This window comes from Amblyomma americanum, chromosome 10, assembly GCF_052857255.1.
Source record: "Amblyomma americanum isolate KBUSLIRL-KWMA chromosome 10, ASM5285725v1, whole genome shotgun sequence".
NCBI lineage: Eukaryota > Metazoa > Arthropoda > Arachnida > Ixodida > Ixodidae > Amblyomma > Amblyomma americanum.
In genome coordinates this window covers 16023820-16036170 of record NC_135506.1, presented here as the reverse complement: position 1 = coordinate 16036170, position 12351 = coordinate 16023820, and the positions used below count along the sequence as shown (strand labels likewise).

The 12351-nt window shown below is 48.4% G+C and overlaps 3 protein-coding genes across 4 annotated transcripts in view; 1 reads left to right on the top strand and 2 right to left on the bottom strand.

Annotated features, from left to right (window-relative positions):
• The window catches only part of Atg17 (autophagy-related 17), a 50390-nt gene extending 48035 nt beyond the window's left edge, over window positions 1–2355 (bottom strand). The window contains exons 1-3 of one of the 2 annotated variants that reach the window (XM_077640339.1): window positions 1765–2355; window positions 1406–1506; window positions 551–759 (exon numbers count right to left, since the gene is read on the bottom strand). In XM_077640339.1, the coding sequence (XP_077496465.1) occupies window positions 551–759; window positions 1406–1473 (277 nt within the window). In that variant the 5' untranslated portion in view covers window positions 1474–1506; window positions 1765–2355. The remainder of the gene's footprint in view (window positions 1–550; window positions 760–1405; window positions 1507–1764) is intronic. The other variant, XM_077640340.1, reaches the window with a different exon arrangement.
• Window positions 2356–3388: 1033 nt separating this feature from the next.
• bug (thioredoxin domain-containing protein bug) lies at window positions 3389–4815 on the top strand. The gene has a single exon (XM_077640729.1). The coding sequence runs from the start codon at window positions 3423–3425 to the stop codon at window positions 4305–4307; it is 885 nt and encodes a 294-aa protein (XP_077496855.1). The 5' UTR covers window positions 3389–3422; the 3' UTR covers window positions 4308–4815.
• A 79-nt stretch (window positions 4816–4894) lies between these two features.
• Window positions 4895–11146, bottom strand: LOC144107627 (T-cell immunomodulatory protein). Its single transcript, XM_077640727.1, has 3 exons — window positions 9514–11146; window positions 7846–8103; window positions 4895–6661 (listed from the first exon to the last, which is right to left on the bottom strand). Exons 1-3 carry the CDS (start codon window positions 10903–10905, stop codon window positions 6521–6523), a joined length of 1791 nt encoding a protein of 596 aa, XP_077496853.1. The 5' UTR covers window positions 10906–11146; the 3' UTR covers window positions 4895–6520.
• Window positions 11147–12351: the final 1205 nt, after the last annotated feature.

Sequence of the window (12351 nt, the reverse complement as noted above, 5' to 3'; positions counted from 1 at the left end):
CCATAAATTTTTTTGAGGCCAAGCGGAAGAATCATGAGCTGCCTGTACCACAAACCTGCGGTCAAAAGTAGGCATACTACTTTCCGACAGCAGCAGAGCAGACACGTGCTTCAAACACAGTTAGTAACCAGAGTGCTTCGGCTTGCTAGTAATTACAGCCAGTAACATCAAGAATGAGAACAGCCACGCTGTTCAAGGCTCCCGTGTGAATAGATAGTGCTGTCATTCCATCATTGTTACTAACAGATCATTACACCAGCATTACATGACGTAAGGTTTAATGGTGTACACCATGAATTCACCTACTTCTGATTTCCTCTTAACTCAGTTTGCTTCGTGACAATGACAGCGGCTACACTGAAGCACATTGACTCCCACAGAACACACAAGTAGCTATGAAAACCAACAGCTCATATATGAAGCAGACATCCCAGTTGCATTGAGAAGCATGAACATTCACGGGAACTGGACAAATTCTGCCCGACACAGCAAGTAAAACATCCCGGCACTTACCACAACCTTTGTTTGCGGGTAAAGGGGTGAAGCTCACCTGACATGACAAGCTCGCCAGATCTGACCAGAGAATCTGACTCAATGGAAGCCTTGTTGAAGAGGAAGATTGGATTGGTGTCAGTGCCTGCGCTATAGCTGCCCACCGAAGCTGCCGGTTGCAGGCTTTCACCTCCACTGATGAGCAACACTTGTTTTTCAGGCGGCACATTGCACCGCTGAGAAATCACCGTTTTGAGATGTTCCACACTGAAAGACAGTAGATACGAGCATGGTGTCAAGCGACTGTGGGTCTGGTGCCACCTGTTCCAGTGCATGCCTTTGTCACTGTCATGTGGAAGAAGCAATAGCGATGCATTGTCCACTACCTCCCAAATTGGAATCGCGCTTATGGAGCAATCCCAACAAAGAGTGGTGACGAAGAATTTCTACTGTTCTATAATGACAGATCGTGCACTCCATGAAGTACACATACCCATTAGAAAAATATCACAGCTAGCTGATGCTTTACTCCCGATTCTTGCGGCGATGTCAGATTTTAACAAGTAACGCCAGCGTGCGTATAAACATGCCCTTCACGTGCCATGCTGACAAAGCTTGTGTTTGAAACAAAGCGCGGTTGTTAGGAAAAGCCGCGAAGGCTGGTCATGTCATGACGACCAAAATGGTGTGTAAAAAAAATGACAAATACGCAGACGCAACGGCGGAAGTGATCTAATCGCGGTCGGCCACTACAAGGCCAAGCCCATGGGGATACACCTCTTGGAACACGCAGAAACACTAGGTAGCAAGAGATAGCATGTTAACCGCGGGGCTACGAACAAAGGATCCCATTGTGTTGCTATGGTTACGCGCTGCCAAATAACCCTTGACTCACGCATGCTCGTATGCTCACCTTTCGACGGCATGGTTCATTTCAAAGGTCATCATCTTGCCTGTATCGACGAGGAACACGTACAACATTTTGACACCTTTGTCGATAAACTGCACGAAGACCTGCGGACGAAAGGGCAGACGCTGACGGACGGACCACCGTGGTTGAACGGAGGCGCCACGCTCGAGGAAACTTAACGAGACAAAAAGCACGGCAGTACTCGAGTGGCAACACGTTTCCGCATGCTCGCAACAGCCGCCGATCAGGGCAGCTCTCTTGCAGTGCCGAAAATGACACAACAGACTGCGAGCTTTGCCCTACAAAGCTGCACGGAAATTGAAACGCGTAGCCGCTCGGAGAGGGGAAAAACGGAGCGTTACCTAAGAAACTTGTCGCAGATTGTTGACCACTTTGTTGGAGTCGGGCGTATAGAGTGCGAAAAACGTTTCTGCGGGAGCCAATAGGGAGGAGATCACCCGAAGTATCGCGTCGAGAGACCGCAGTATCCGTAGTATCATGCTCGCACCAGGCACAAGCGCCGCTGTGGACTGCCAGTCGCAAACGCTACCGTCGCGCGCGAGGTCTGGCACTTCGGATCGACCGGTCCTTTGAACGACATTTGGCGCGCTCAAATCAGTCTTTCGGTAATTTCTAGGTGTATAAACAAACGCGTTTCCACAGCTCTATTCACCCACTACTCGACGTCCAACAGCTGACCGCCATGTTATTGTTAGTGTTGCCAGCTCGCGATAGTTGCTACTGAGAAACGCTGCCAAGTGCAGCCGTAAAGGCGCACCTACGCGGAGAGCGGATAAAGAACGGAACGAAAGGACATTTTCTGGACACGCCGGGTCTTAAATGCAGATGTCAACCCATGCACCATCACGGCATGTTAGCCAGGCCCTTGGCAAGGCCTTGCAAAGCTTTAGCCAGCGCTGTGCAACGAAGTGAAACGCAGAGAACGCGGTAACCGCGTGATCGGGTCGCTTAGTAACAAGCTGACAGCGGTGGCGGTGTTTCGAAACCATTTCGTCACTCAAGGCCGTTGAAGCCGTCTACTCTTGACGATGCTCGTTTGCACGTGCGTTGCGAGAGACTTTTGCGGGCCTACAACTGCGCAAACGACGACAGCAGTAGGCCAACTATTCACAGAGCTGCAGATATATAGAGAGGAAAATTAAAATAAAGGAAAGGAAAGAAAGGGCGGAAAAGAGTGCGCGGTGGTGGTGGTGGTTGTTGCTATGAGGTGGGGGGAGGGGGATACTGGTCCCGATCGACGTATGTTGGCCCTTTGGGCATCACTCTTGGGGAGAGCGCAGTTCAACCAACCTTAGTCTGTGCAATCTGTACCCGAGCATAGGTCACAGCAGACTGTCATGCGCGCCTGATTCCTTTCCTTCCCTTTGTCCGCCTGTCAATCCTTCTTTCCCGACTTCCCATCCCTATTGGCCCAAGTTAAGGCGCTCAACTTGCTCGTTTATTTTCATTCTTTCCTCCTCTCTGGAGTCAGCTAGGACATGAGGTCAGTGGCTAATAATGGCTTCCGCGTGTAACTCCTTTGCAGCAAAAAAAAACAAAAACAAAATGTTAAACTTATCGCGCACGTCAGAGTTTTAACGGAAACTTAGCGTAGGCTGCATATATATCTGTAAACGAAAGTTTATGTTACAGGTGTGACACCAACGAAGGCTGAGCACACCTTGAGAAATTAGTGTTTGATTCCATGCTCAGAAAATCTGGAGCTTTGTTAATCACCCGTCTGGCTGACCGTGTACCTTAGCAGGTCGGTATACGTCCCATGATATGTTAGGTGGCACGCTAGGTAAATGCAAACCCATAGTCAAACGCGAAAGGCGGCACTGGACGAGGTGCACTCGTAATCAGAGAGAAAATGAGCGTACCGAACATACACGATGCGCATCACTGGTGCACAAGAGTTTTAACTTTTTGAGTGCGAAATTTCTTGCACGAAACATTATACGCAACAGCTCAGGCGGAACGAAAGCCAGAAAGCGTTAGCGTCAGAGACATCGACAAGATGGCTCCTGTGACATTTTGGTGTTGCGTGCTCGTCGCTTCGTGTTTCCCGACTCTTCATGCCCAAATTGAAACAAACGAAACTAGCATGGACACAGAAGTGACCGATTCGGAAGACCGGCTATCAGAAATTGTCGAGGTCGAAGACCGCCCGCCTGGAAGTGAAACCGTCGATGCTGTAGAAGACTCGGAGCGCGACGCGAAAGTCGTCAACGGCACCGACGACACCACCAACTCCACTCAATCTACCGCCGCTCGTAACGAGTCGGCGACGACAAATCCGATTCGCTGCCTTCCCAGAAACGATTCGACTTCGAGTGACGTACCGAATCGGCTGCATCTGATCAACGGCACGGCTTTGATACAGGAGCTCTCGCCTCCTCCCAACAAAACGAACGCGACCGCCGGCGGGGGCCACTGCGTCGTCGTGACGTTTTATTCGCCTTACTGCAACTTCTGCGCCAGCGCAGCGCCATACGTGAACGCGTTGCCCGCCGGCTTTCCCGACCTTAAATTCTACGCCGTTGACGTCGTCAAGTCGAGCCACATCAACATGCGCTACGGGCTGGTCGCCGTCCCCAGCATACTGCTCTTTCACAATGGCCGCGCAGTGGCCAAGTTCAACGACACCTTTGTCACGATGCAAGGGCTGATTTCGTTCATAGGCAGGCACACGGGCATGACTGCCACGCTGCCGCTGAGTCCCGACTACAGCGGCCCACTGGCCGACATGCCGTTGGAGTACACCGACTGGGTGCTTATTTCGGCGTGGGTCTTTACCATAGTTTGCGTAGTGGGTGCTTTCCTGCGGTCCAGCATTTGCAAGAGAATGGTAGCCAGCGTGCAGAATGCGTGGCGGGAAGCGCAACACCAGCACCAAGACTGAGATAAGCTGCTGAGCAAAAGCAATTTCTACTGTGATGTTTGGGAATGAACAGTTAAGTGCGGTGGTATGGTGATGGGAGGCCAAAAATGGTTATCAGAAGTTGTGCTCTTCTGGTGGATTCCGAGGTCGAGTTATGTACGAGGCTATGTGAAACGTCTCTCGAGTCAAAGATCTCGATAATGAGGCGACCATGTTGAATCCCCACATGTTACGGTGAACAACGAACATGTAGGTGGGCTGTTCAAGCCACACTGAAGGAAGTGTAATGGTGGATCCAAGCAATGACGGCGTTCCAGTTAAACCTTCTTGTGAAACGTTATCACAGTGAGTGTTTCGTTATGTGCAGGGCACTGATATTGCAGGACACTTGACAGCTTGTGTATGTGTGTGTGAAACAACCACAGCAAGTGCAGTGTTCTTACTGACTTGTTTGAAGATCATTCTGTGCCCAACCAGTAGTGCGTTTTTGTACATGTAGTTTGAGAACACGTATCTTGTGAATATGTAATCGGCCTTGTTTCTGTCTGTCTTGGTCTGCTCGCAAAAAAGGAAGCTGTCTGAGCAAGCAAAACACGTGCATTCCATAAAAGAAAGAGAAGTTTGTTTATGCTTCATGACACACGAGGCAAACAAACAGAGGACCGCTGGCCATTCAAGTACACTTACCAAAGGCAAGCAGCCTTGAAGAGTGCGACTAGATATTAACAGTGGCAGCAACTACGACGACGTAATAAATAAAAAAGCCAGAAATATACAAAAAGGTACCCAGACACTCAGGATAATCTCGAGAGCCTTACAACCATCAATTCCCAACAAACATGCAGCAGGAAACTTGTGTGCACTTTCATGATGTGCAATCAAACTCGACCAAACTGAGTCGCACATCTCCAGGCAAGTAACCGACATACACTCAATGCAACAGCAACAGGCAGCTAGGCTTGGTGGCTGCATGTCAAAGGTAGCATGTTGAAAGAATTGCAATAGCATTTGTGGGAAGTATGGCCTCTAAGTCGTCTCTTGGAGGTGAGAATGCATTACACATCGAAAAACTTGCTCTACAGCAATAAGGCCACCCAAAAACGAATCTCCGCGACATTTCTCCTGAAATTACATAATGCTTCTCTACAACAAGTGGTGCCCAACAAAGGCCTGGATATAAATTTGCTTCACCAAACTCCAGCTCTACATAAGTTAAGCCTGTTAATAAGCACGAGGTAAAATTTCGTTCCAGATTTGCCTTGGATCACCTCGCAGCTTGTTTACATACCACACCTTACAAGGTTGGGCAACCATAGATGCCAAATAAAATTACACCAATATGTAGCACATAGGTCACAGTTATGTCTTAACTGTAGTAGAGCAAATGTCTGCACAAGTTGGTGTAGACTCAAGATGATAACAGCAGCGCACACTTTGACAGAGCACAAAGAACAAGAAGGGATACACCACCAGTGTTGACTCGCAACTAAAGTTTAATGAATGTAAATGCACGCCCTGCTTTTCAAGCACTACTGTTCATTTATACCATCAAGACCAGGTGACCCGTGAGGTCATTCAAACCTTTTTATTAGAAAAAATGCTAACTGATGAGTCGGTGACCCTTCCATGGCCCTTTAAGATAGGGAATCCTGCTACCTTGACAACTGACTGTGCTCTGCTCGTGTTAGTAACATTTTTCATGCCACATGCGTTAGCTTGTTCCCGTGTGGTTTTGAGGTGGTTACTGTATATATACTTCTCATTTTTTTTTCCATTACAGTTCAGTTGTGAGTCAGCGCTGGTGTCTCTCCCTGCTTGTTCTTTGTGTTCTGTCAAATTGTGTGCTGCTTTTGTTGTTGTGTTTTAACACCGCTACAGAAGGAGAGCAGAAGTAGCCACTTGGAACTAGTAATTCATTAACAATCAACCAGTGCTTCACAAGAAACAATGACAGCAATAGCTTCCAAAATGCTTAAGATACTCCTCCACTCAGTGAAGACCAAAGGCTTTGCAGAGAAGGCACACATGATAATTCGCTCCGTGCTGCACAAGATTTGTAGTAGCACACCACCACTCCATAACATTTCCGTGAACAGCACAGTCTTGCGAGGTCCAATGTCTTTGTTTAACAAACATTCAGCAGGATTCAGTGCTGCATGAAACAGCACTTGCAAAAAAGGCAGTCTCGTGGCTGGATTTGCCATAACGGCATTGTCCATTCACTAGGAGACCTTTCACATGGCATCAAAGTGGAACTGGTGAGCCTCTTGGAGCTTCATTCGACGGTCCTCCCGTTTCTCCAGCCAGTGCAGAGTTCCGATGATTAGCACGATGAAGGCGCACGTTCCGACAAGCGCAATACACGTAAGCACCACCTGAAATGAGCGCGAGTGAAGGTGTTATCGTGGCATGCATATTGCACCATTTTACCCGCATAAAATTTTATCTCTCACAAGTGGAAAGCAAGCCACAACAGCGAGTAGCTTGACGGGTTAAGTGCTCCGGGCAAGGTAACTAGCTGAACAGCGAAGCAAAACTGTTCAGGAATTAATAAAACACACGACAAAAAAACGTACACTTGCAGAAGATGCAGAAAAAAAAAAAGCCAAACGTTTCAGTGCCCTTACAGGTGCCCTGTTCATGATGATTCAAATGAGCGGGTCTTATGGAGTTAACTTGAATCACAATTTTGTTATCTCATGTAGGTATTCCATGATCATTACGCAATAACATACCTCACAAAATCAAATTTTTCAATACATTTCATCACAATCTGAAAAATGATTTACCTAATATATTGAAACATTCACATTAAGCAATGCTTAGCAATGGTGTGTTTTCCTTTATTTTATTCTGCTTTAAGTCCTGACCTGTAACCTTAAAATATTCTATTGTACATCTATACTCCTTAATTACCAGATCATGTTCTATATATGTTTTGATCGCAGAATATGTATCTGTTACCTCTTGAAGTAACTGCATTACTGTATATCTTTTCGGTTTGCTAAGTTTTTATAATATTAAGCTAATTCTTGCTCTGCTTGTTGCCCATGTATAAAAACCACTCAGTTTGCACTCTGTGGTCCACCAAATTGCTACCTAACTTCGGGATCTCCTAAGGTATTACATATAACAGAATAATACGCTAACAATTTTGATTAAACTTGAAACCAGCTTCCAATCACTACTGCAACTGTCTCTGACAACAGTAGTGCCATACATGTAAGTTTTTTTCTAGTTCCATCACTGCACATATTTGCACTGTTCCTAACCCCACTATTTCCTGTAACTCTTGAAGCCTACAAAGTAAATAAATAAATCAAAATAAAGAACCTGCCAAAGGTGCCCTTGAAAACGGGGTGTCTTATGATAGTCAGCTGAGTAGCCTCCACATATCAAAGGCCTTCAAACCAGTCATGTCAAATTCAAAAAGCAAGAGGGAAGACTGGTAGGAAAACTTTCTCATTAAGGGAAACTAAAAAACCAGTCATGTCGAATTCAAAAAGCATGAAAGAAGACCGGTACGAAAAGCGTCCTCATTAAAGAAGAATGTACACACCTGCCGTCCTGGGGTGACAAACAGCTTGTTGACCCAGCGCGATGGCTCATTGGGCGGGTACGGAATGATCACCATCTGCGAGTTGGGGATGATCTGAGTCCATTGATGGTGCACGCTGGGATGCTCAATGCTCTCGTTGCTCGCAAAAGCCACGGTGAGTACGTCCACAAAGTTTGGTGACTGGCCGAGCCCAAACACCAGGTAAGGCAGCTGCAGTGCATAGTGTGCCGACTGGTACAGCTGGCTGCTACAGCTCTCCTGCAGTGCATAGGAAGGCAAGAAAAGACGCAGGGGTCGATTAAAGGGAAGAAGGGGAACAAAGCACCCTTGCCTACCCTGTGTAGCACTTGTTTGTATTTAGTGTATTTACAGAATACTGAACACCCAAAAATGGGTCCAAGCAGGGCCCAATTACAGGAACCATTTGCCATTGCTGTCCCTCATAGTTAATACTGTGCAGGGACAGCTTTTTCTGCGTTACTGGAAATAAAATAGCACCACTGATTGCTTGCTTCTTCAATTAGAGAAGACTAAACTGTTTCTCAGTGTCTCATAAAAAAAATCCACAGGGACACCTAACTCTATTAGGTGCTGGCAATGCGATAGCATTAGCAGCTGTTGGTGCCTTTACCGCAAGTGACGTCACTTGCCTCCAGCCAGTGGGAATGCTCCGCTCCGGTCTGGTGAAGTCATTCCAAGGTTTGGCCACAACAACAGCAGAACAGAAAATTGAGGTACAAAGCCAAGTAATGGCCGAGCATCACAAGTGTCGCATGTGTTACTCCGAATATTCTCCTGGACATACCAACATGCTGGTTTTTCTGGGAGCATGAGGTCAGTTTCACAGACAAAAAACCTCGGCACCTAGCTTGTAAGTGCATGAGAATATACGAGAACAGCACACATGAGGACTCCATATTTCAACAGTGCAAAAAACAGAGACAAAAGAAAATGAGGCGAGATATTGTGTTCAGGGCCAGAGGCAAGCGTAAGCTTGTCACTCCGGTATCGGTAGAAACTTTTTACATTTTTTTTAACTTCCGGGAGTGTTAGGCGATTGTTCTCATTTCCCCCCCCAGCGTACAAATATTGTTTACTGTTAATAAAGCATTCAGTTGTTAGTCAGAGCCGTGCATGTCTCGCCTCGTTTTCTTTTGTCTCTGTTTTTCGTGCTGTTTAAATATGGAATCAAATCAACTCGCCCAACTTCTTGTCCTCCACACTTGAGGAAGCTGTCAGCCTGCATTCGCAGCTTCCAGTGCGCTAGTAAGAAATTGCGGGACACGGTATAAACAGCTTACTGCTGCCCATGTGGTCAAACCTCAGTAGAAACTCTGCATGCTTCGCCATCATGAAGTCCATGCAGCTTGTATAAACCATGTGTACACATTATAATAGCCATTGATACTGACTGAGGTTGTTTAGGATGGTTCATGCTACTCGGTAGAGATTCCTGCGGTGCTTGGTCATGAATCTAGTGAAAATGACAAGACACCTGCTGGTGCGATTCTCTCTGTTACTGTGTGAATCAGGCAAGGTAGCGTTCGTGACATTCAAACAGCACTTTCAAACAGCACACCATCCAAACAGCACACTTTGCAGTATGAGTATTAAGCAAAAAATGGCTGTTTGCTGGCACATGTCTGAATACCAAACAAGGCTACACACCTGCGGGTAGCCACTGGATGTTATGATGCGGTACCGCACCAGAGGTCCCGGCTGGTTCGTGCCGTAGGCAAGATGCCCTTGCGGGCAGTCTGTGTAGCAAAGGCCGCTCACAGCGAGAACCTTGATGAAGCAAGCGTCATCGCTGAACTGGTTACGCAGCGCGTACGTGTGGAAGCCGTTCTGCAAGGTTCCATTGGTTAGCAAGATGTCCATGTGGCCATCCTCGTCGATGTCGAAGAACGCAGCCAACTTGGCAGCGTCAAAGTTCGCCAGGGCCCCGTAATTCCAGTAAGGGACCAAGTTTCGGCCGAACGGGCAGCCCGCGCAGCGGACGTTCAGGAACAGCGTAGCCCGGGTCACCATCTTCTTCTGTCCGGGCGGCTTGCCGTCCAGTATCGCCAGGAAGTCAGGGTAGCCGTCCATGTCGACGTCAGCGGTTCGCAACGCCACTGGCATCGCGACGTCCGGCTGGCCCTCTTCGTAGTGGAACCTCCAGGTGTAGTTGACGGCGTCCTGGAACGACTCGTACCAGGGGACCCAGTGGCTGCCGTTCAGCACCATAATGGCGGAGTGCTTGCAATCAGGGCTGCCGAGGCACACCGGCATGACGTGTTCCATGTCACCGTCCGCGTCGACGTCGACGAAGAGGGACTGACCCTTGACTGCGGCGTCTTGCGGGTAGTCGCGCTTGAGAGGGCCGTTGAACTTACCGTCGCCGCTCCAGTACCAGATCTCCATGGACGACTGGGCGGTGAGCATGAGGTCGGCCGTCATGTCGTCGTTGAGGTCCACGTACGAGTTGGAATGCGGCTTCGAGAGCGGGCTCGCGCCGCGGCCGAGAGTCACGGGTGTCGGAATCCGACTCGGGCCGAAGGTCCACACCGTTCTCGTGTTCGCGTCGTCCGCTTTAGCGGACAGAATGTCGATGACGCGGTCGTTATTGTAGTCGAACAGCAACGGCTGCCAGCCGGCGGTGATATGCGTGCTGTTGTCGCAGTCCACGCCCATTCGAAGGCGCCCCCAGAAGATCTGTATGTCGACGTCGGACTTGCCGCCGCTCTCCTTGGATGTAACCAGCACGTCCATGATGGAGTCACCGTCGAAGTCGCCCGGCATGATGCTCGTGATCACGCCCGGCACGCTGCATTGCACGTCGGACTTCTCGAACGACGGCTTGGCACCCGTCGCGATCCATACCTCCACTTTGTGGAAGTCGCTCGAGGCAAGGAAGAGATCGGTCAGCTTGTCAGAGTTGAAGTCCCCGAAAGCGCCGAGAACGCTCGGTTGGGCGCTGCCGAAAACGTCCGCCGTTATGTCTCGGAAGCACGACGCCCCATCGAGAAATACGGCTGCAAGCACGAAGGCGATCACGCGAATGCTAATCATGATCATTGCCTCACGACACTTGATTGTTCGCTTCAAACGAAATCATTTCACACCTCGCGCCGAACAAAACGGCGAATAATAACGCGTCTGTCGACGTGATTAGCCGGACTGGGTGTATTCTTCAGAAGTGTTTCCGCGGTGATAATGACTAGAAGTATTAGCTTAGCGTTACATGATTCACCAACGCACGGAAACTAAAGAGCTGCTGAAAATGCTGCTGTACTGCCTGTACTCCGCTTGTATGCACAGCATATCCTTCCGATTGCCTAGCACGGGACGATACGTAAAATTTGAAACGCAACGTAGAGGGTGTGAGCATCCTATCATCAAACAGCTGCCAGAAAAAAAAAAAAAAGGTGGGGGGTTATTGTCGTAGCTGCTTCAAAAAAAAAAAAGAACCGCTTAAAAGTTTACCTCTTTACAGTACGCCTTGAAAAATTGCGTGACATTATATGTGGCTACCTGCGGCTTAACCAGAACCGCCAGAACTGCCAGAACCTTTCAAATTTCTGGTCATGGCGCGGTTCGGGTGTCCGCCGCAGTTTGAGACAATTACTGAGACATTTCCGTTCCTCAAATACCAAACATGGCTCTCAAACCCTGCTGGAACCTGTGGTTGTTTCTAACATTTCTAATATGGTGGTGCAAAGTACGAGCTGACATTCGCCATGCTCGCAATTTTTGGCACACCGAACACCTTAATGCGAATTTTGGCTCAATTTGAGTTCAAGTTTTGGGGCACTTGGACGTAACGATATTTTCAGGACAGGAGCACGCTCCCCCCCCCCCCCCCCCCCCCCATGAGTGCGATGGCTGAAAGCGCATGATGAGTGGGCAGCTTTGTGACCTTGGCGTATGGGTTCTGGAGCCCGAATCTATCACACAACTGACTACAAACGCATGCGGAAGGGCGAGAATATTTTGCAACTTCATATGATGTTCAGTATTTCCGTAAAATATGATTCCATTGCATCATGGCACAAGTAGGGACCTTCATATTTTTTCCCCCTGTCTCTTCAGTGTACTACTTGTCTGGTGCGCACGTCGAACATTGTTGTTTTCGTCACATTCGCTTTCTGTTTGATATGTATGGGGTGAGGACGAAAAGCAACAGGAGCAATGATTCTGCTTCACATTTGACAGTATCAACTAAAGAAGACGTCTGTTGCACTGCATTAAAAATATGGCGCCGCGACTAGAGCGCAAGTACCCAAAGCGCTACAGATAAAGCACGAGAGAGAGTACGAAGCATAGGGGGAGGGGTGACTTTTGATTGCTTTAACTGCTTTAACCCTTTAGCGCCTAGCGCCCCCGAAGCAATGGTGACAAATTTTGGTGAGGGGCGGAGAGGTAGAGCAGCGAATAGCGAAACCGGCCATCTCCGGACCGGCGCCATCCGGACAAACTCTCGCCACTTCCTCCTCTTTCATCTTCTCTCTGTCACTTCGCTTG

Coding starts and splice junctions, on each gene's coding strand:
- bug (XM_077640729.1), top strand. CDS start 3,423: ATGGCTCCTGTGACATTTTGGTGTTGCGTGCTCGTCGCTTCGTGTTTC.
- LOC144107627 (XM_077640727.1), bottom strand. CDS start 10,905: ATGATCATGATTAGCATTCGCGTGATCGCCTTCGTGCTTGCAGCCGTA. Junction 8,104..9,513: donor CATCCAGTGGCTACCCGCAG/GTGTGTAGCCTT, acceptor TATGCACTGCAG/GAGAGCTGTAGCAGCCAGCT. Junction 6,662..7,845: donor TTGTCACCCCAGGACGGCAG/GTGTGTACATTC, acceptor CGCTCATTTCAG/GTGGTGCTTACGTGTATTGC.